Source organism: Manis pentadactyla, chromosome 5, assembly GCF_030020395.1.
Source record: "Manis pentadactyla isolate mManPen7 chromosome 5, mManPen7.hap1, whole genome shotgun sequence".
Classification (NCBI taxonomy): Eukaryota; Metazoa; Chordata; class Mammalia; order Pholidota; family Manidae; genus Manis; species Manis pentadactyla.
This window is the reverse complement of record NC_080023.1, coordinates 152154411-152176543: the sequence shown is the minus strand read 5'-3', so window position 1 is coordinate 152176543 and position 22133 is coordinate 152154411. Positions and strand designations below refer to the sequence as shown.

General features: G+C 48.7%; 1 protein-coding gene across 1 annotated transcript; it reads right to left on the bottom strand.

The window, feature by feature from the left end:
- Nucleotides 1-7341: 7341 nt before the first annotated feature.
- Nucleotides 7342-13145, bottom strand: SRXN1 (sulfiredoxin 1). Its single transcript, XM_036924800.2, has 2 exons — nt 12899-13145; nt 7342-9493 (listed from the first exon to the last, which is right to left on the bottom strand). Exons 1-2 carry the CDS (start codon nt 13100-13102, stop codon nt 9290-9292), a joined length of 408 nt encoding a protein of 135 aa, XP_036780695.1. The 5' UTR covers nt 13103-13145; the 3' UTR covers nt 7342-9289.
- Nucleotides 13146-22133: the final 8988 nt, after the last annotated feature.

The window sequence follows — 22133 nt, the reverse complement described above, 5'->3', positions numbered from 1 at the left end:
TGGGAGTGAACAGCAACAGGTATTAAATAACAAATCCACAGTGAGAAAGTCACTGTTTTTGCAGTACCTCCCAGTCCTTCCAGTAGGCCAAGGAGAAAGTCTCCAAGGATATGGTTACACTTGTGTCATACCTGTGGATCAGTTGCTGCCTTTCTTTCTCTTTCTTTAACCTGGAGGAAGCTGGCCTTTGGCCCAGAGCTTCTGCAGTCAAAGGTATCCCACTAGAATTTGAAAATATTGTTTTGTTTCCATTTTATTCATTTTGATCAGTTACTTTATGTGATAAGGGATCCTGATTTTTCATTTATGTTTGGATATTGCTAGTGGGAGTGCAAACTGGTGCTGGAGAAACTCTGGAGGAGGGTTTGGCACTTTCTGGTAAAGTGATTGTCTGGGACCAGGGTGGCAATGGGGACCTGACAGGAAAGGGGTACAAGGGAACTTATAGCAGTGTTGGTAATGTGTCTTGATTGAGGTAGGGGTTAAGTGGGAGAGAATGTTTGTCAAAATGTGTTACACTTTAAATGGATGCATTTTGTTGTACGTAAATTATGCCTCAATAAAGCTGTCTAAGAACATAGTTAAATTTAAGTCATCTCCCAAGGCCAACTTAAGATATTATGTACATAAGATACATGTACTTAAGATATTAAGTACAGTTGCCCTGTGTGTGTAGCCAAGGTCACGAAGGTTGTCCATCACACAGTAAACTGGGAAACACAGATACAATGAATAAATAGATAGATAGGAGATGGAATGAATGAATGAATGAATGGGTAAATGAGTAAGTGAATGAATATCTACCCCATCTATAGTTACGAATCCATTCTACACAGCCCCAACCTATCAGGAGGTCCTGATCAGGGGTTGTCCTATCTCAACTTGCAAAGCTCCTCTGGTAAGGCACTTACTACTTCATGACATAGCCCTTTCCATGGTTTGAACATTAGGACTGTGTGAAGGACGTTTCCTCATGTAAGTCAATCTTCCTGGTGACCCCGGCCCTTTGTGATTCTGCTGATGCACTTGCTCCCCTAGACCCAAATGCCTCTCTCCTAGTCTGCTCTTCTCAGGGCTCTTAGTCCCAGATGCTTGGCTACTATGCCCACCAGGTTCCACTTGCACAGAGCTACCATCATGGTGGGGCAGCAGGACAAAGAATAAGTACTCAGACAAATAAACAAAACAATTACAGACTACAAAGGGAAAAACAGGGTGAGAACAGTGGGGAGCCCCGGGGCTGGTGAAGAAGCAGGGGAGCCTCTCTAAGCTGAGTCCTGAAGGGTATGAAGGAGCCAGAAGGACCAGAGGAAGGGCATTCCGGGTAGAAAGCAAGAGCAAGTGCAGAGGCTCAGAAAGCATGGGAACTCAGGCAGCCAGCCTGGCTGGAGGAGGTTAGCAGGGGAAGCGGCAGGCCATTCAGGGCAGTGATGGTGAGGAGCCTGGAAATGGTTTCTGAATTCCATCCACTTTTACGCAAGGGGTGATGTGATATGACTTACACTCAGTGAATAGTTACTGAATTAAAATTAACTGAAGGCCCTTCTAGTCTGAAGAGTTCAGCACTTCCAAAGTGATAGTGATATGCCTTCAAGAGACAGAGTTGTATGGCGGTCAAGTGAGTGGCCTTCAGTCTGGGCCTGACCAGGCTTGAATCTTGGCTCCACCTCACCCCTCCTGTGTGACTATGGGGGACCTCATCTCTCCAAGCTTCAGTTTCCTCATCTGCAAAGTGGAGTAATAAATGTGCCCACCTCATGGGATTGTTGTGAGGATTAAATGACTTCATATTTGGGAAGCAGTTAAGTAACATCATGAGTGCTTTCTGTTTGTTAAGTAACAAGAAAAGATGAGGATGCAGAGAGCGAGATGATGAATCCTTTCCCAGTCTCTCCCAGTCGTGACTCGTACAAGGATGGAGTTCTGGGGTGGTTGTGGTGGCTATCTCAAACACTTCCTACAAAGGAGAAAAGTGTTGGCCATATCTGGAGGGTGTTAGTAACAGTGTTATGTTTACAGTGTTTATATTGACAGCTTCATTTATTAATGTCACATGCTACTGATTTTCCATTTAATCTGGCTATCAAATTTCCTTAAAATTAAAAAAAATTTAAGTAAAACAAAAGCAAATAGATATAATGATTCAAATACAATGGTCCCTGAAGGTGATACCAAGCCCTCCTGTCCCAAATAGTGAAGGAAGTCTTGACAGGATTTTAAGAAATATTTTTCTAACCTTACCCCCTCACTGTGCTCTTGGGGAACCACAGGCCCTACTGTGTGTCCTCTGCTTGACTGAGTCTCCCAGGGCACCAGAGGCAGAGTGGGATTCACTCCAAGAACTCTGTCCCCATTCTGGCCTGCAGTGAAGGTTCTGGAAAGGGCTAGTGGATTCTAGGGGTCACCAGTGTCCTCCCTCTGTCTCTCATCCTTCAGGTCCAGTTTCATCTACTGGAAAATTCTGGGGCTCCATCTTCAAGTTACATCCAGATTGTGATCATTTGTCTCCACCCTGGTCTAATCCACTAACCCTCACCTGGGGCCCTGAGGACAGCAGCGGCCCTCCCCTTCACTCCCTTCCCACCCCTGCTTCACCCAGCAGCAGGAGCCAGACCAGGTCCGTCCTCTGCTCAAAGCCCCATGTGGCTCCCAGCTCACCTAAGAAAAAAGCCAAAGTCCTCCCCACCTACAAGGCGCCTCCCAAGCTGACAGCGCCCACCTCTCCCACCTTGTCACCTGCTCAGCCCAGCCCCTGTTTCATCCAGGCTGCCCCCACCATACTGGCTCCTTGTCCTTTCTTGGACACTCCCAGCAGGTTCCCACCTCAGGACTTTTGCATGTGCTTTTCCTTCTGTTTGGAACACGCTTCCTTCTGACATCCACAGGGCTTCTTTCCTCTCTGTTCAAGTCAACGACCCCTCACTAGAGAGTTCCAACCACCTTAACAAAATTGGTATCTCCCATCTCATTCTTTCTCTTTCTCATTCCCCTGCTCTTCTTTCTTAGCACTCATCACTACCTGATACTGCATTTACATTTTACACGTTTCGTGTGTGCATTTCTTGCCTGTCTCCATTGAGTGGACTTCAAGACTGGAGTTTCCATCTGTTTTGTACTCTTGACAGTCCCAGCATCTGGGACAGTGCTTGGTGCACAGTAGGTGTCTGGTATATACTTCCAATTTGTAGAGTGAAGGTCCCGGGAAGTGAGGGAAGGGTGGGGCCAGTCTCTCCCAGCCCTGCCCAGCCCCCTCTGTGACCCCTTGATCCCCTCTCTGGGCATGGCTTCCCTCTCTTCCTGCCCTTACCCCCTCAACTCTCAAAGGCAGGACGTGACATTGAAGCTTGTCTTTCAGGGGGAAGGTTTTCCAGCTGTTGGCAGACCCCCTTCCTATTCCTTCCTCTCCTACAATCCTGCTGGGAGCCACGGCCACAGAGCTGTACCCTCCACGGAAGTCCTTACAGGACAGAGGGCCTCACCAGCAGACCATGCTTGGCATGCAGGCAAGCCAGGGGCCTGCTCCCAGCCTGTGTCCTCATCTGGAAAAAGGTAAGACTAATGAGAGTGCATGGCCCTTGGTGAGACTATTTTACAGACATGGAAACTGAGGCTCAGGGAAATGAATTTGTCTCCAGGACAGCTGGAGCCATGTTTTTTCCTCTGTGAAAGGTGGATAATGACTCCTCCCTCCTCAGCGTGTTGTGAGGATTCAGTGAGTTAAAGAGTCTTTAAGCACTTAGTGGTGTCTGGCACACAGTAGGTGCTCAAGAAATGTTGGCCGCTATTGCTGTTGTTCTGAGAGCTGAACGTACCAATGTCCCTCAGCCAGTAGGTGGCAGATCCAAGGCTCGAGCCCAGGTCTGTCTGAATGTAAAGTGACCCGCCTCACAACCACAAACTAATAACAGTCATGGCAACAATAATGACAGTAATTGTAACACCATCACCACCACAGCGGTATAGTTCCCAGCCCGCGCGGTGGCCCCAAGGGTTAGAGCATGCGGTTATCAGGTGGCAGCACCCGGCCGGCACCCCCCGCCGGGCCCGCTCCGGCTCCCTCCGCAGGGACCGGCTGGTGGCCCGCACAGCCTCCCACGGGGCGCCCCCAACCCCACGCCCGGGGGGCCAAGCGGGAGCCCCCGGGGGACGCGAGCGCGGCTCCCGGGCTCTGGAAGGAGCTGCGCGGCCTGGAAGACATTACACGGCTGTCGGCCGGGGGGCGTCGCTCGGAGTTCCGGAGGGGGTCCCCGCGGCGGACGCGCCGGGTGAGGGGACGGCCCCGCCACAAAGCGCGCTTTGTTCTGCGCTCCCCCCGGCGCTGGAACCAATGGATTGGCGGCAGCTGAGGTCATCTGTCAGGCAGCGCCGGGGGTCAGGCCCGGGGAAGGGGCCGCGGATGGGCCGGCGGATGAGCCGGCGGGGGTCCGTGTGTGCGGGCGATTACCCAGGCTGCGCCGGCTGGGGGCTCCGGGGCAGGTCACGGCGCCTTCTCGGGCCTCAGGGTGCCCATCTGTTTGGCAGGGAAGATAATTTCTGCCCTATCCACCTGTCGGGACTACTGTATCAACTATGGCAGCGGCAACGATGACGACCACGATAATGACGACAGCGGTGATGATGATGCCGGCAGCCTTCTGCAATGAGCGCTCCCTACCTTCCTGCTCTACAGAAGTGCTAGAGTCGGGATTTGAACCCCAAGGCTCGGCGGGAGCCTACAAGCAAATGTGGTTTGTAACGCATGCGTATGGAAGGCAGGCATGGACTCCTTGTAGCCCCCTTTTGGCCCAGGGGAGTCAGGACCTCTCTCTGGTTCCCTGCTTTGACCCTGAATGCCAGACTTGGCCTGCTTTTTGCCAGGGCTGACGGGTAGAGCTGCTGAGACCTGAGCCCAGGGGCCCCTGGAGCCCATCCTCCCAGCCGCCTGATCCAGGACAGAGCAGGGCTGGACTACCCCTCACCCCAAGGGTGTTTTTTGACCAGAGGCACATCAGAGTTTGAACACTTTCCTCTACCCCATAAAACTAGATTCCAGTTATTCATTCATTCACATCCACATCTATGTGTGCCTCAGCATTTCCATCCATACAATGAGATAATCAGGATTCAAAATATTCAGTAAATGGTCCCCTTGGGGGATGAGGCCATCAAGCCCAGTGAGCGAGCCCCAGAAATTGCCAAAAATATTTGTGAGTGTTCTGGGAGAAAGGGCTCATGGCTTTCTTTGGATTCTCAACCATGTTCGACCCAAAAAAGGCTAAGAAGCTCTGGTTGGAGTGCAGGGAAGGAAAGCAGCTCCCCAAACTATGCTGGAGGGAAATGTGCTTGGAACACTCTGGTGAGTGATTTGCTAGTCCTTCAGAAATAGGAAATTGAGCTATGTATGGGCCAGGCAGTCCCACTCCTAGGTGTATACAGTTGAAAAAGCACAGAGAGTAAAGGTGGGTGGTGTTCAACAAAGAACAGCAAATAACTGTAAACCCTAAATGGCCACTAATAGGAGAATAGCTAATACATGGTGACATTCAGACCCTGAAATGCCATGTAGCAATTTAAAGAATGAGTTAGACCTCCACAGAATTTATTCATTCAACAGATATTTATTGAACACCTTCTATGAATCAGGTGCCGTTTCTGGCAATGGGCCTACGGTGATAAACAAGACAGATCAAATCTTGCCTCTAGAACTTATTCTAGTAGGTGAGACAAACATAAACAGACACAGAAAATAATTTCAGGGAGTCTGATAAATGCCCTGAAGGAAATAAACCTGAGTAAGGTGATAATGATGCAGGAGGGGACTGTTTTAGACAGTATGGTCAGGGAAGACCCTTCTGAAGAAGTGACGGGAATGAGGGAGATGCTCAGAAAAAAGCAGACACTAATTGGGGTGGGGCACATTGCAGGAATAATGTGGTCTGAAAAATAATGTAAAAAAGAAAAACGTTCTCCACTTACACGCATGCCCAGTGCTGCAAAGTTAGAGAAAGCTCTGGAAGGGTATACACCAAATTAATTAAGGTAATTGCCCCAAGAGTAGGGAGAGTAAAGGGACAACCAGGACTAGGACTTACGGTGGACTTCATCCTTGACTCTAATATTTTAATATTTAATTATTTAGGATTTGATATCTTAATATTCAAAAGGTGAATATACTCACATACAACTTGTGAAATTAAAAAAATAATTTTATGGTGATGGGGGTCAGTTCCACAGCAATGAGGGGCATAAAGGGCCCCTACACACTGCCTTTCACTAGACCAAGCTCCTGGGTGGCAGTGGTTTGTCTGAGGAGGGAACACACAGTTGGACCGGGGAGCCCAGAAGAAGCATGTGACTCAGCCTGGAAGATCTGGAGGCTTTGTGGAGGGGGCACCACCTTTGCTGAGCTTGAGAACATCTGGTGCAGCACCCCCAGAGCAGACTAGGAGTCAGGCCTGGAGAGGCTGTGATGTGGGCAAGGTCACAGAGCAGGAGTGCATAGGATAAGTACAACTTAAAACTCCAAACTCCCAGCCACGTCTTCTTCTCACCCCTGGACCTCTGGCTTTTCCGGGAAACTGACAGGCTTCCCTCACAGCCAGGCCCCTCCACCCACCCTCTTCCCACACTTGCTGTAGTTGCTAGAGGCCAGGCACACTTGGGCCGACCAAAGCGCAGTGTCACCTGCTGGCTTGAGAGGGAATCACAGTTCTCAGCACCCACCCAGCAGGTTTCCTTCCACCTCAAAACCCAGCTCCTCTGCCTTAAGAATGACCAGACTCGTCCATTCCAAGTCTGTTCTGTACTGCCCCCACCCCCAGTGCGTAGTAGAGCCCCCTAGTGCTACCTGCCTGGGTCTTATCTAAGAAGGAAAAGCCTTTTCAGGAAGGGGCGGCCTGTCTGTCACCCTAGCCCAGTGGGTGCAGGAGGCGATTACTCATGTGAGACAATGGCACAGTTTACAAAGAATGTCCTCGGTTTCCTGACCTTGCTACAAACCTTAGGGGTAGACAGTCCATTTGACAGCTTGGGAAAAGCGCCCAGGGAAGGGCTTATCCAATGCCATAAGGTGAATGGTTATACAAGATAGTCCCAGAACAGTCTCCTGGGACCCAGCCCAATGCAGGTGGAGGGGGTGTCACCATATTTGAAAATAAGTGACAGTATAGATCAGTGGTTCTCACCTTTTGGTCCTTAAATAGCAGCAGTTATTCCCCTAGGACTTTATTGGAAGAGCAAATCCTCAGGCTCTATTCCAGACATACTGTCAGAAACTCTAGGGGTGGGGCCCAGAAATCTGTTTTTAGTGCACCCATTGGAGAGCCTGAATGAACCATCAGTCTAAAGCAATCACCCCCCCCATTTTTATTAAATAAACTTTTATTTGGGAGTAACTTTTGATTTACAGAAAAGCTGCACTGATTGTACAGAGTGTTCCCAGGCTCTGTCTGACCCAGCCTCCCCAACGTCAGGATTTTACATCTTACATGGTCCCTTTGTCCAACTAAGAGACTGGTATTGGTATGTTATGGAGTTAACATATATTAACTAACATCCAGACCTTATGCAGAGTTCCAGTTTTTCCACTAATGTCTTTTTTTTGGTCCCAAAATATCACATTGCATTTAGGACTATATTGCTTTTAAATGCTATTTGTCACCTGAGTCATCTTTCCCTGGGACAGAAAATGAGTGGGAAGGCTGTTGTCTTCACTAATGAGCTCAGAAAACTGAGGCTTGAAAGCACCAAGTGACCAAGTGCCCTGCATAGGGCAGTGAGAGCAAGGCCTGCCTCACTCTGCACCCTGTCCTCACCTCTTCTCTTTCCCTCCAGGACTTTTGGTTTTCAGAAGCCCCCTTGAAATGTCCCATCTGGCCTACCTCCATCCAACCAGGACAGACAATGAGAGATGCCCTTACTAGAGTGGTCCCGGTCCTGGGAGAGATCTACCCCCTGCCCCATCACTTTTTCCCCAAGATTTGAGAGCCAGGACAATGTCTTAGTGACTTCAGCCTGGCAGAGCAAGGCCCTGTGCAAAAGTGAGAAACAGAGGAACACTGTTGTTTGCCTATGCAAAATCATCTGTGATAGATGGAAAATGCCACAGATCCAATGCAGTTTCTCCCATTAAGAGGTCTAGTCTGTTTCCCCACTTTTTGAATCTGGGCCAGCCTGACAATTAGCTCTGACCAATAGAACTTAGCAGAAGTGACACTGTACTAAGTCTGGGCCTAGACCTCAAGAAGTCCTGCAGCTTCCACTCTCACTCTCTTGGAACCCCAAGGCCATGATTAAGCCTGAGTTAACCTGCTGGAGAGGCCACATGGAGAACCAAGTCACCCAGCCAAAAGCCTGCCAACTACCACACAAGTGAGTAAGGCTGTTCTAGACCACCCAGCTCGATTTCAGCTGCCAAACTTTAGGATGGTTTGTTACACAGCAAAGGCTAACTGAGAGACAAGTCCTCATTTCTCTCTTGGTAATGGGATTCCAATTTTACTTCAGGAGGCAATATGCAAGTCCCAGGAGATTGGCATTCAATTGTGCCAATTCTGCCCCCTGCTGTCTTAGGAGTGGAAATGGTAGCTGGTTTAGGCCAAGGAGACCTAAGTGGAAATATGCAGGGGTATAAAACCGGAAACAGGCCTCTGAAAAAGGTTTGACTTTATGATAGAAGTTGACAGGAAGAGCTGGCTGGCCCTTCCTCCTCCCCCACGCCTTTCTTCCTTGAGCACAGCCATGATTCCTGGAGGTATAGCAGCCATTTTGTGACCATGAAGTACAAAGCAGTGAGGAAAACAACAAAAGGATCATAAAGATATTAGCCCTACCTTTGCTGAGTTGCTGAACCCATCAATACCGTTAGTCACCTGTCTCCAAAATCATGCTATGTGGAAAGACAAACTTCTCTTTGTTTAAGCCCATGTAACCTAGGTCTTCCTTTACTTGCAGCTGAGCATATTCCACATAATAGAATATATAAAGATTAAAATGCAGAAGGATCCTTGTCCTTGGGAATCTGGAGCCAGCAGCACGTGGATCTCCAAACCCATCTCCTTTCTCATTTAACCCTCTCAATAATCCGTCTAGAGCAAACACAGGACCCAATTTTCACAGCTTGGGGACTGGGGCTCCCACACTGCTTAGCTGTGAATCCAAGGTCTTGTAGCTACTGAAAAGGGTGCTTAGAGCCAGACCTCCCCCAGGCACAAAAAGAACGCACCCCTGCTACTTCTGAGTGGACTAGCTCACTGGAGGCCAGGTGTGTCTTCTGGGCTGTTGGAAGTGGTGACAGGTGCCAAGGAGGCTGCTACTGTAAGTCTGGTGTGGAAGCGCCCAGGTACACCCTTAGGTCTGAGAGCGTAGACTGGACAAGCTTGGCAGGGATGGTCTCTTGCTGCAGCTGCTGGTAGGCTGCATAGCGGTGGCAGCCCCCAAAGGAGTAGAAGTAGTCACCACCCTGGGCCCCTTTGATCCAGAGGACGTCGATGGGGGGAACGCTGTCTGGATCCTCCTGGAGAGAAGAGGGCACAGGGTGAATAAGCATGGCACAATGGTCGACAGTTTGCAAAGCCAACTTTGTTGACCAGTGTTGAACTCCTACAGGCTGCTCACACCGGCTCAGGCTGCTGAGAGACAACTGTTAAATATTCTCAAGTTCTGTCAGCTGGTTGGCATCGCCTTGGCAGCTTGTAAATCAGCCCTGGTGAGAGTATCTATATCAAGAAAATGGCAGATGCCACAGATCAAGGCTTTTCCCCCCCATGAAGGCCAGGTTGTTAAAGATTTACCAATTTATTATTATACCACATGCATATTTTATACCCGGTACTATTCAAGACCCTGGGAATAAAGTACAGGCATAGCCCTTGCCTCCAAGGGGCTTCAGTCTAGAAGGGCAGGTGGAATGAAGAAGTGAATGTTAGAGTAATAAACGCTATGAAGAGCATAACACAGGTTGACATGACAAGGATGAAGGTCCACAAAGCCTCTCTGAGGTGACAGTGGAGCCAAGACCTGAACATGAAGGGGCCCACACAGGAAGACAGAGAGGTGGGATAGTTCAGAGTAAGAGCCCAACTTCCTCGGCTCAAATCTCAGTGCTGCTAGTTAACTGCTATGTGACCCTGGGAAATCAATCTCTCTGTGCCTCAGTTGTTTCATCTATCAAATGGGAATGAAGATGACAGACCCACCTCATAGAATGTTGGGTTAAATGAGTTAATTTATGTAAAGCACTTTGAACAATGCTTGGCAAATGGAAAGAGCTCAATAACATGTGCTGCGTACTACCTGAGGAAAGAGCATTTCCAGGCAGAAGGAACAGCAAATGCAAAACGCCTGAGGCTAGAACAAGTTCACTATATTGGAGGCATGCCAAGGCGGCCAGAGTGTGATCAGAGTGGACTCAAGGGGTCAAGAGCAGAAGAGGGCAGAAAGGTCAGACGGAGCCAGACTGTGCAGGTTAGTTTCTAAGGGCAGTGGTTAGGCCCTGGAGTGTTTTAAACAGGGGAGGGTGATGTGATCTGATGAACGTTCTAGAAAGTTGTCATGGGAGACTAGGCTTGGTGGGGTGGACAAAGGTGAAAGCAGGGAAGACAGAGGCGAGGCCTCAGCAGGTATTTAGAAGAAGACACTGGCTTGGATGAGGGTGTGGAGAGGTCACGGAGAGGTAGACAGGTTAGGGACACGTTTAGGGGGCAGATCCAAGGGGACTGGCAGGAGAAGTGGATGTGAAGAGAAGAAAGTTTACTTCTTAGTAGTAGATTTAAGTTTCCTTCCTGTAGGGGCCTGAGCAGCCAGGTAGAGAGAGGTCCTCTAAGCAGGGAAACCCTGGGGTGGGGCTACAGCATCCTGGGGAGACCACATTAAGTATGGGCTGCCTAGAGGCCCTCCCCCACTGGCCCACAGGTTCTCTCTTACTATACTGCTTTGATGGACTCATTTACCTATTCCAGAAATGATTACTAAGTAGTAAAGCCCAGTAGTTACAAAGTTGGGGGCTTGGGAACCCAGCAAACCTGAATTTGAACCTTGGTTCCTCTGCAGAGAAGCTGGGGGATCCTGAGCAAGTAGCCTCACCTCTCTGAGCATAGTTCTCATCTATTAAATGGGAATAGACATGCTATGGGGCTGCTGCTGAAGAGTCAAGGAGCTGATGTATGTGAGGCATGGAGCACAGGCTGCCTGAGCGGCTGTGTTGAGTGGCCCTGAGGGCATGATGGTGGGTGGGCAATATAATGGCCTCCAAAGATAACAGCCCCACATCCTAATTCCTGGAGTCTGTGAATATGTTACCTTACATGTCATGCAGTTAAGGCTCTTGAGATGGGGAGATTGTCCTGAGTTACCCAGACAGGCCAAATGCAATCACCAGAGTCCTTAAAAATAGAAAAGAGGTAGAAGAGAAGAAGGTCAGATGTTGCTGGCTTTGAAGATGGAAGAGGCCATGAGACCAGGAATGCAGATGGCCTCTGGAGGTTGGGAAAGGCAAGGAAATGGATTTTCCCCTAGAGCCTCCTGTAAAGAATGTAGCCCTTCTGATACCTTGATTTTAGCCCAGTGAGACCCATTCTGGACTTCTGAACTACAGGACTATAACATAAAAAACTTTTATTGTTTTAAGTCACTGTGTTTCTGGTAATTTGTTATAGTAGCCATAGAAAACTAATACATATGGTAAACACAGGCAGGCTGGGTAGGGTTCTAGTATGGAAGATGGGTGTCTACACAGGACATTAAAACCAGTGGGATCAGAGCTAAGCTGGTGGGCATGCAGGTGGCTGGGGGTCCTCAGGAGGCTCTAACTCAGGGAAGACAGACACTGAGACAAGACCAAGAAGTTAGAGACAACAAAGAAGAGATGGAAGAGTTCTCCCGACAGGGGGAAAAGCCTGTGCAAAGGCCCAGGGGTGGGAGGGAACGTGGCTAGCTCCTCCATGAGCAGCCAGGCACCCCCCTAGTGTTGAGGAAACAGCCAAGATCTGACAAAGTCTGTGCTCTTGAGTTCACATGAGGTAAGGAAGATAAAACAGAAACACAAGTATAACATAACTCAGGTGGACAACATAAGTTCTCATGGAGAAGTGCCTCAGGCTAAGGGGAGGTCTTGAGAGGTCAGAGCTCTGTTAGGAAGGGTCAATGGGGAGGTGCAGCCCTGAATCAAGTGAGGGGGCAGGCACTGTAGCCATCTGCGGAGGCAGTTCCAGGTAGTGGAAACACAACAAACTCTGGGACTGAAAGACATTGTGGGGAGCTGTAGGGGTGTGAGGTGGAGCCTCATGTGGTTATCTTCCAAAAGTCCAGGGCAAGGGGACACGGTAACATGCAACATGCCTAACCTGACACATATTCCCTCCCTCCCCCAAAACTCCTGCTGCCATCACTCCTGCATTCTCGAACATCCTCCTTCAGGGATGAGCTAACCCCTGTCCTCTCCCAGTTCCAGTTCAAACAAGGCCCTGCCAGCAGACATTACATGCCCAGTGCCACCACCACTGACTTTCATGGCCAGAAGTGACAGCACAGCTTATCTGCATTTATTGTGGTGGCCATGCTGCTGGGCACTGGGGCCAGGCTGTGCCACTTTCTAAGTGCCTGACCTTAGTTGCTTAAGTCCTCCGGTGCCTCGGTTTCCTCATCTGTGAAAAAGAAACAGTGGTTGGGGTGAAGAAGCTAAGGCACTTAAAATAGCTCTGGGGCGCTGTGAGTGCTACCTTTGTAAGAGTTAGTAATCGTTACTTCAATTATCTTGTCTAATCCGCTCCTTGCTCAAGAAGGAAACGGGCCCAGGGAAGCCTAGCCACTTGCTCAAGGTCACACAGTATATGCTGAGATCGGCAGAGCCTGGAACGAACGTCTCGCGTGTGCCACTTCCCTCCCCTGGAATCCTCCCCAGGCCGGCCTCCCCAGGCCTCACCCGGATAGTGTCCACAAGGCTCTGCACCTTGGCCGGGTCTAGCACAGACGGCAGCGGCCGGATGAGCACTCTCAGCGGCACGTTGTGTACTGCGGCGATGCAGCCCGAGTGGATGCTGCCGCCCTGCGCGCCGCTGCTTGGCCGGGATCCCTCGGGCGCCCCCCGGCCCGCCCCGGCCAGCGCTCCTCCGGCGCGTAGCCCCATCTCACCGCCGCCGCCGCCGCCGCCGCCGCGGGACGCACCGCCTCTCCGGGCTTTAACCTGGGCTGGGCCGTACCATCCGCGCGGGCGGTTGGGGGTGGTGGAGGGCAGGGCAGGACGGCGTTTCTCCCCTGCCTCCGCAATGGTTCGGTCGATCCCAACCCCGCGCTCAGCGGCACTACTCCGGCTTCGCTCGCTGGGCGCTGCGGGACCGGCGCGGAGCTCCGGCTCTCCGCCGGGGGGCGCCTCTCAGTCTCCCCTCCGCTGTGCGGCTTCCCGGGAGTGGAAGCGCCCGGGCCGGCTGACTCAGGGTGAGTCTGCAGGTCGTGCGGCGGGATGGGCACGGGTGACGCACAATCTGGGGTGACTTAGGCTGCGGGAGGCGGGGGGGTAGGGGTGGGTGGGTGGAACTACCGGACCTGCGGAGCGAGGATGAGTCGGCAAAACCCTCAGTGCTTGGCTGCCCTGACCGTCAGAGCCCTAACCATAATAGCCATGGAAACTATGAATCTTGCTGTGTCAGGCACTGTGCTAGTCACTTTGCATTTACAACAAGTTATTTAAACCTCAGAATAATCCTGCAAGGTAGGTCTGATTATTATTCCCATTTTACAGACAAGGAAACTGAGGCACAGTGAGGTTTATGTGATTTGCCCAAGGTCATGGAGCTAGTAAGGGACTGAATCAAGATTCAAATCCAGGCAGTCACTCCAGAGTACATATACTCTCTACTCTACTCCTGGCTGTCTCTGGCCAGCAAAAGTAACCATTACAGGAAGCTTTCTGGAATTGTGCTGACAGTGCATGGGTACTGCCCTCAAGTTCCACACTGGCCTATCACATTCTCACAGAACCCCTAGATGTAGGTGTGATTATTGAACTACTTGTCTAAGATAAGGCAGCTGAAAATGAAAGGTCATCTGAGCCCAGAGTCCTGGACCACTTAACCACCAACACCTGCTTACAGATGTGGGCACCCAGGCTGCAGGGGGTGGTGGTGATGACTTAGGTCCAGACACATTGACTGCCAGCCCCACTCTCCAACATTCAAAGTCCTCTGTCCCCTTAGGCACCCAGAGTCTTCTGGGGCCAGGGCAGATAGGCAGAGGCTCCTGGTTTAAACTGCAGGTGTTTATCAGCATCTATGACAACATCAGGGCTTTGGCACAGTTTGGCCAGGTTCCAGTTTCCTCTGTCCACTGCCTAGCTGTGTGGTCTCAGGCAAGTTGCTTAGTTTCTGTGAGCCTCAGTGCTCTCTTCTGTAAAATGGGTTGTAGGGAGATTGGGAGGACACTTGGAGATAACGGTTGATGGAGGGCAGGGAGAGGGGTAAATCAGCACTTACATAGGCGGTAACCAAGGAAGGTGACTGGTTTCAGCATGAATACCCAGAGTACTGAGGAGCAGGCCATGTTGAGAGCATCAGGAAATGCTCCCTGGAGGAGAAGCACTCAAACTGGAAAATAGCTTGGCCCTGAAGACAGAGAAGGAAGAAGCAAGTGGTGGTTAAGGGTGTAGGCTCAGGAGTCACTTGAATGGTATGGATTGGAATTCTGACTCCATCACCTACCAAGCTGTGTGACCTGGGGGCCACAGGGGGGTACTCAACTTCTCTTGCCTCAGTTTCTTCTCTGAATTGTCATGGAGAGTAAACAACAACACATTAAGTGCTTAGAAAAGTACCTGGCACATATAAAGTGATGAATAACAGGTAGTATGAAGGACATTCTAGCTTCAGGAGCAGCTTGAGCAAAAGCAGGGAGGTGAGACAGTATCAGACGAGTTGAAGACAGGCCTATCTGGTTTGATTTTCCTCCTCTTCACCCTGGTTGGTACTTGCATGGGGAATACATAGTCACTCTCTCAGCTGGAGAAAACCAGAGAAAGTACCCGCTGTGGGGTAGGGGTGGGGAGGCTGTCATAAGGGCCAGTTAATGACACTTTCTGAACCCTGTGCAAAATGGGGTAATGGGGTAATACTGCCCATCACTCAAAGTTGTCACGAGTGTGAATTGAGAGATGCACATAGTAAGTGCTCTGCGCTTCATATAACACCCTGTTTTGCCACTGAAGATCATTCATGTTGGATTTTTAGTTTTTCAGAAACCTCAGAAGCTGAGGCTGTTATGAATTTGACTTGAGCCTTTCCCTTTCAGCAGTTCCAAAATATAGCCCCCTCTGAGCACCTAAATCATAGTTTGTTTCAGGAAGTAGAACTGACATCCAAACCTCAGCCGCAGAATTATTGAGATTTAGAGAATTTCATCAAAAGGGAAGTTGTCACTTCTAGAACAACTTCCTCATTATAAGAAGTAAGAAGTGGCCGGATAGCAGTTTCTGAAATGGAAAAATGGAAATTTGACCTGAATCTCTCATCATGGTATGCCCAGTGAGGCCCCTGCTCCTGGTATCAAATTCTGTATCTTAAGATAACTATGGTTCAATTCAAAGTGGCTTAAACATTAAGATGATTTGTTTTTTTCACATAATAAGAATCTGGAAGTGTTTTTAAGGTTGGTAAAGAGGTAGTTGTACAATGTCATTGAAGACCTAGGTTCTTTCCATCTTTCTGTACCATCATGTGCTCTGGTTTTTACCCTCGGGCTTGTCCCTCATGATCCCAAGATGGCTGCTGTGGCTACAAGCATTACATCACTGTACAACAACTTTCAGAGGTGGAAATTAGAACATTCCTTTTGTGCCTCATTTTTTAAGAGTGAAGAAACCTTTACCCACCATCTGCTACTCCTCCACCCTCCTGCCCAGAAGCCTTTTACTCACAACTCATTGGCAAGGATTATATCACATGTCTGTGCCTAAACAAGTCCTTGGCAAGGGCAATGGAATAACCATGATTGGTTTTGCTTAACTGGCACTCACCTAGGTACTCAAGAGGGTTTCCCTCCCTTGAAGTTCATGACCCCTAATCTCTGAACAGAGCTGGCAAGGCCCGGTAGCTGCAGCCCAGTTTTCCTGTGTGGAACCTCCTCACCCCACTCTCAGGACTGTGTGGTTGGGAAAGCAGACACCATAGGATCGGGGAGTGGTGGATGGAGGGAGGAGGACCTGCCCAGACCTGCCCAATCAGCTACTCCATTTATATTGGCCTGTTTGTCCCTCACTAATGAGATGGAGACATAAGGCTCTTGTTGGGATTAAGATGAAGTTCCTTGCACTAGGGCTAAATTAAGCCAAGACCTGGGAGCTGCAGAAATTCTGATATTGATACAATGATCCTTTTGTTTTAGTTTGGAGTCTCCCAAAAGTAGACCCTGAGACAAGGGCTTGTGTGGAGGTGGTTTATTTGGGAGATGTTCTGGTTATACCACTGCAGAACAAACCACTCCAAACTTCAATGGCAGAAAATGACCTTTTTTTTTTAATCATCGTGGATTCTGTGGGTCAGAAATTCAGACAGGGCATAGTGGGGACTGCTTGTCTCTTCTCTGCAATGTCTTGGCTATTAGCAGGAGGTGACTCAACAACTACGAGTGACTTGATGGCTGGAGTGGGGATCATCTGAAGGTGACTTCACTTACACATCTGGCAGATTATACTACTTGTTAGCCAGAACACCTACAAGTGGCCTCTCCATGTGGTCTCGGCCTCCTCATAGCATGGTTGGTTTCTAAGAGTTAGTGTCCCAAGAGAACCTGGCAGAGAAGCTTCATGGCCTTTTACAGTCTAGCCTTGGAAGTCACATAACATTTCTGCAATGTTCTATTTGCGGGAGCTGTTGCAAGCCCCGCCCAAGTTCAAGGGAAGAGAACAGAGACTCTGCCTCTTTATGGGAGGAAAGGCAAGGTTCTGCAAGGGCGTGTGAGTGAGAGGTATTGTTGTTACTATCAGTGGAAGACGCATCTACCATAGGAGGTGATCCCAGAAAGTACTGGGGAAGGGAGAAATGCCAGTAAAGGGTATGCTGGTGGGTAGGTTATCCTGGTAGGCAACTGGGCTTCTTTCGCTCCTGCTGGGGACTCTCTGGAGAAGCATCAGGAATCAGAATTGTCCCTCTGAGGAACCGGGGCTGGGTATTTATTCACTGAACCCTGTTATTCATTGGCTGAGGGTTGCCTGAGGTTGTTAAATCTCTGCCATTTCTGCGCCGCTCTGTACTCAAACTGAGCAAGCATCAGAGGACCCAGAAGATGAAGCTAGCTGCCTGCTTATGGTAACCTCAGAGATGGCCTGAGGGACTAAGGGGCAAGACATCAATAAACTCCTTTTCATTCCAAACCAGCCGAAATCCATGTCTGCTGTATGCAGTCAAAGGCCCTGACTACCTGCACTCCCCATCCTTCTCCTGGACTCCCTGCTTCTCTCCTTCTCTTCCCTTTTTGACAAAAAAATCTGGTACATCAGTCACTGTAGTCCTTCAGGAATACCTGTAGTCCTTCAGGTGTACAAAGGGCTTTCTTGACTGTTTGGGAAGACAAAAGGATTCTTGGGCCACAATAGGAATATGAAATTTTACATTTCCCTACTGCTAAAATGTTCTTGTCCATTTCTACAGCTTGGCTTACAGGATTCTCCATGTTGCTTGGTCCCACTCTCTCTTTCTCTTTTCCTCCCATCGCCTCTTTGTCTCCTCTACCAACTTCTAAGTTCCTGTTCTTATTTTAGGCAGGAAGTTTGCCTCTGTGTTCTGCAGCTTTAATGCCCACTGAACATCTCCTTGGGGTCTTGAGGTAGCTTTGCTCAAGCTTAAACTGCTTCTCCTCATAGTTGCAAGATGACTGCCAGAGCCAACTGGGTCAACCTCCTTTGTTCATGTCTTAATCTGCTCAGGCTGCTGTAACAAAATGGGTGGCTTAAACAACATTTATTTCTTACAGTTCTGGGGCTGGAAGTCTTGAGATCAGGGTGCTGGCAAATTTGATATCTGGTGAGGACCCATTTCCTGGTTCACAGACTGTTGTCTTCTTGCTGTATCCTCACATGGTAGAAGGGGCAGAGAACTCTCTGGGGTCTTTTCTTATGAGGGCACTAATTGTGCTCATGAGGGCTCCATCCTCATGACTCAATCACCTCTGAAAACCCCACCTCCTGATCCATCACACTGGGGATTCGGTTTCAATATGTGAATTTTAGGGGGATACAAACATTCAGGCCATAGCAGTTCACACCCAGGAGAAGAGAGAGAAAACCTCTTCCTAAGCACTGATGGCATGAAAGGTTTTCTCTTTAGGCTGACTGGGCTATCTTGAGTCATATGATCTTTCAAGATGAATAATGTTCTACAGAAACATACCATGTGCTGAGCTGCTTAAGCACGGATGCTGGAACCTGTCACCCACTGGGATGGCTTTGATTGGTTTGGAGGAGACTAATCAGCCACACCCCTGGGGTCAGCCTCCTCTGAGCCATCTGGATGGGTTAAGTGATGGGTGGATGTCCGAACAAACGTGAGGTTTGTTAACAAGGAAAAGATGGTGTGAAGGCCTGAGTGTCAGTGTCATATTCCCTTGGCCCACCTTTGACTTCAGCCGAAGTTATGGTGGAGGTTCTGTGCAAGCCAGGACTCACCTCCCACTGCCAGCTTCCTAGCCCAGGCTCCCTGGGTCCTCCATATTTTCCATCCCTGCAGAGGTCTGTCTGCAAGCACATCCCTGAGGTGTTGGGATGTTCACCCATGGAGACAGGAGCTGGTGAGTAAAAGCCAGTCTTCTATTGCCACAGGTGGACAATTGTGAGAGGCGTTCCAGACCATTTGGACCTTTCCAGCCCCTTCTCAGAGACCAGTAGTACCCAGCACTGTTGCAGCTGTGACCTGAGTAATGTAACCTGTCTCATTCTTCTTGCCCACCCCTTCCTGCTTCCTGAGATTACCTCCCAAATAAACTACTTGCACTCAGGTCTCAGACTTTGCTATTGGGGAGCCAAAACTAAGGCAAAGGGGGGAACTTCAGGGGTCATACTCATGAGTTCTGCCTGTTGCTGGGTTAAAATTGCATCTTACTAGATGTATGACCTTGGGCCAGTCACCTGTCTGTGCTTCAGTTTCCTAACCTGAAAAATGGCTATAATAATGGCCCCTAATTCATAGGGTTGTTGGAAGAATGAGAAGAGATGATAAAGTCCTTAGAACAGTGCTTGACATTATAAGTGCTCAATAAATGTGAGCTTTTTTAAATTACATTTTAAATTAATAATAGATCTGGTAAGTTTTTCTGTGTTTGCACTTCCACACTATTCTCAGTGTGTTAGCCAATATTCTTGTTTGCAAGTGAAGAAAGCCAGTGTGAATTAGCTTAATGAAAATGGCAACACTTGGCTACTCACTTGACTGTGGGATGAAGCCAGGTTTCAGGGAAAAGTGGATTCAGAAACTTTTTCTCTGTCTCTCACTTGGCAGAGGGATTACCTCCACATGACAGGAGTGTGGCTGTCAATGGGGATTACGTTTGGCTTTTAGAGAGACTTGATGAGACAGGCTTCAAACACACAGAAGTGTATCCTTTCAGGATGTAGTAGAAAGTAGAAGGATGGGGTAGCTACTCTGTGGTCACTTGGAGCGCAGGCCCTTTCGATCTGCCTACTTTATCATTTTAGAGTAGAGTTCATTCTCAGAGTTACCTTCTAGTTTATGTTTGTTGATGAAGTGCCAGCCTGAAAGAAGGTAGAAAAATGAATATGACCCCCTTTCCTTTTTAAGAGGATGTCTCAGAAGTTCCATATAACGCTTTCCTCATCATTAGTCTTGCATGTTATTAGCTAGAACTTGGTCACTTGGCCACCCCGGGCTGCAAGGGCAATTGGGGTATGTAGTCTTTATCAGTGTGGCTATGTGCTCAGCTAAAATTGGAGTTCTCCTACTAAGGAAGGAGAGAATGAATATTGGTAAGTAGCTAATACCCTGAGCCACAGTTCTCAAGTTACAAGTCTTATGACACAAAGAGAGAGAGAGAGAGGAAATTTCCAAATTCTAGTCAAATGCCCTCATTTGAACTAATCAGCTATGGCCAGAAGGGACAGAAAGTTATTTTTAAAAAAGCACAAACCATTATTATTGATCATGGCTTAAATGTATGTAGTTTATTAAAAAATAATTACTAGCCATCTGCTATTGGCTAGGCACTGTGCTAGCTCTAGGGGAATTAGTGATGAAAAAAAGACACTTCAGTCTCTGTCCATGAAGCTTATAGTCCAGTTGAGGCGATAGATAATGACCAAATAATCACACTGATTAATGGAAGAGTGTATATTGGTAGTATGTGCTGCAAATGAACAGCATGTGGCCCCTGCGGAAGTAACCACCCAGGTGGGAGACGAAGGATGAAAAGGCATTAAGTAGTGAAGAGTGGTGGTGATGGCAGTGCATATGGAATATGTTACCAGAAAATAGCTTATGCAAAGTCCCTGTGGCAGGAGGGCACAAAATTGCTAAAAAGAGGCAGCTGGAATACAGAGCAAAGGGATATATAGTTGCAGATTAAGCTGGAGTGGTGGAAAGAGCCAGACCAGGTAAGGCTTCAAAAGTTACCCTAAGTAATTCCACCCCCAACAACCCCCACCCCCAACACAAAGTGGGAAGTCATTAAGCAGGGAAGAGGGATAGTAGCGACATGATCCGATCTGCTTTTCTAAAAAGATCCCTGTGGCTGCTGTGGAGAGAGGAAGGGAGGTTGGCGGGGTGGGGAGTGGGGGACACAGAATGGATCCAGGAGACCAGTGAGAAAGTTGATCTGGTTGTCCAGGTAAGAGATGATGGTAACTACGGTCTAGGGTGGAGACAGAGAAGATGGAGAGGAAAAATCAATAAAACCTGGTGAACAATTGGATGGTAGGGTTGGGGAGACAGAGGCGGGAGAGAGAATTTCTGGGTTTTGTGGCTGCAAGACTGGATGGGCATTGGTACCATTCATGGAGGTGAGAAACCCTGGTAGAGAACTACATCATGGCTTCAGACTAAGGGTCTATGGTGCTCTTGGGATATCCAAGTGGAGGTGGCCTTCAGGAAGATGTGGACTTGCAGCTCAGGGAGGTCAGAATTGAAAATGTAAATTTGTGAGTCATATACATGTGGGTGGAAATTGAAGCCATGGGTGTAATAAGATTGTTTCATGGGAGGGTAGTGAGAAGAGGAGAGAGTCTGGGAGAGAACCTTGAGGAACACATACATACAAGAAAGTTCCTTGCTTGGGTATAGAAGGTGAGTCTGAAAAGTTACTAGGAGCAGCCAGACAGGTAAGAGGAGAACCAGAGAGATATGCTGTGGAGGTCTTCCTTTGGGAGAATTATGAAAAGCCAACTGGCTCAATATGCCAGTTGAGGTGCTCTGGGCTGCAGGAAACAGAGACCTGATTCAACTAACTTAAACAATAAAGACACTCATGTCATACACCATGAAGTCCAGAGGCAGCATATTGAATGAGTTTCAGGGTGATTTTTTCAGTGGCTCCCTGACATCATCCAGGATGTGGGCTTTTCCATCTCTTTGCCATCCAGGGTGTGGGCTTCATGTTAAGGCTGGTTTCCTTCATTGCCACAAGATGACACCCTTCCATGTGCATGTTTATGGGGAAAAGACTTGGCTTTCTTCTTAAAAGAGAGGAAGAAGCAAAGTTTCCTGCAAGCTTCCAGCAAACCTCTCCTTAAGTCTCACTGTCCAGAATTGAGTCATATACCCATTTCTCAAGCAATGGGGGATGAGATTACTCTTCAACCAGTCAAGATCATCCCTTAAGCTGATGTGCAGTCCCCAAATTGTGTGGTTGCCAATCAAGGAGGGGGTGGGGAAGGATGGAGGACAGACCACTAAAACTGGGCTGGATATAGTCAATGGACACTGAGCATCCATTCCCATCTCCCTCTAGGGTGCCTTCTCAATTGCATGTGGGAGAGTTAAAAACCTCATTTCTCAGACTTCCCTGCAGCAAGGATAATGACAGTTAATTAGGGTCTGCCATTTAGATGCACTTCTGTGGAATTTGGGTGGCAGAAGTGGGCAGCGGCCATTTTCTTTATTGCCTTTTCTCTTGCTACTGGCAAGATGTTTATGGAAGCTCTAAGTTTTGTTCTGATGTCAAGCCAC

What these genes read in the sequence shown, in the direction of transcription:
- SRXN1 (XM_036924800.2), bottom strand. Translation starts at nt 13,102, where the DNA reads ATGGGGCTACGCGCCGGAGGAGCGCTGGCCGGGGCGGGCCGGGGGGCG. An exon ending in GCCTTGTGGACACTATCCGG is followed by an intron (nt 9,494 to 12,898) that starts GTGAGGCCTGGG and finishes TCTTCTCTCCAG; the next exon opens with GAGGATCCAGACAGCGTTCC.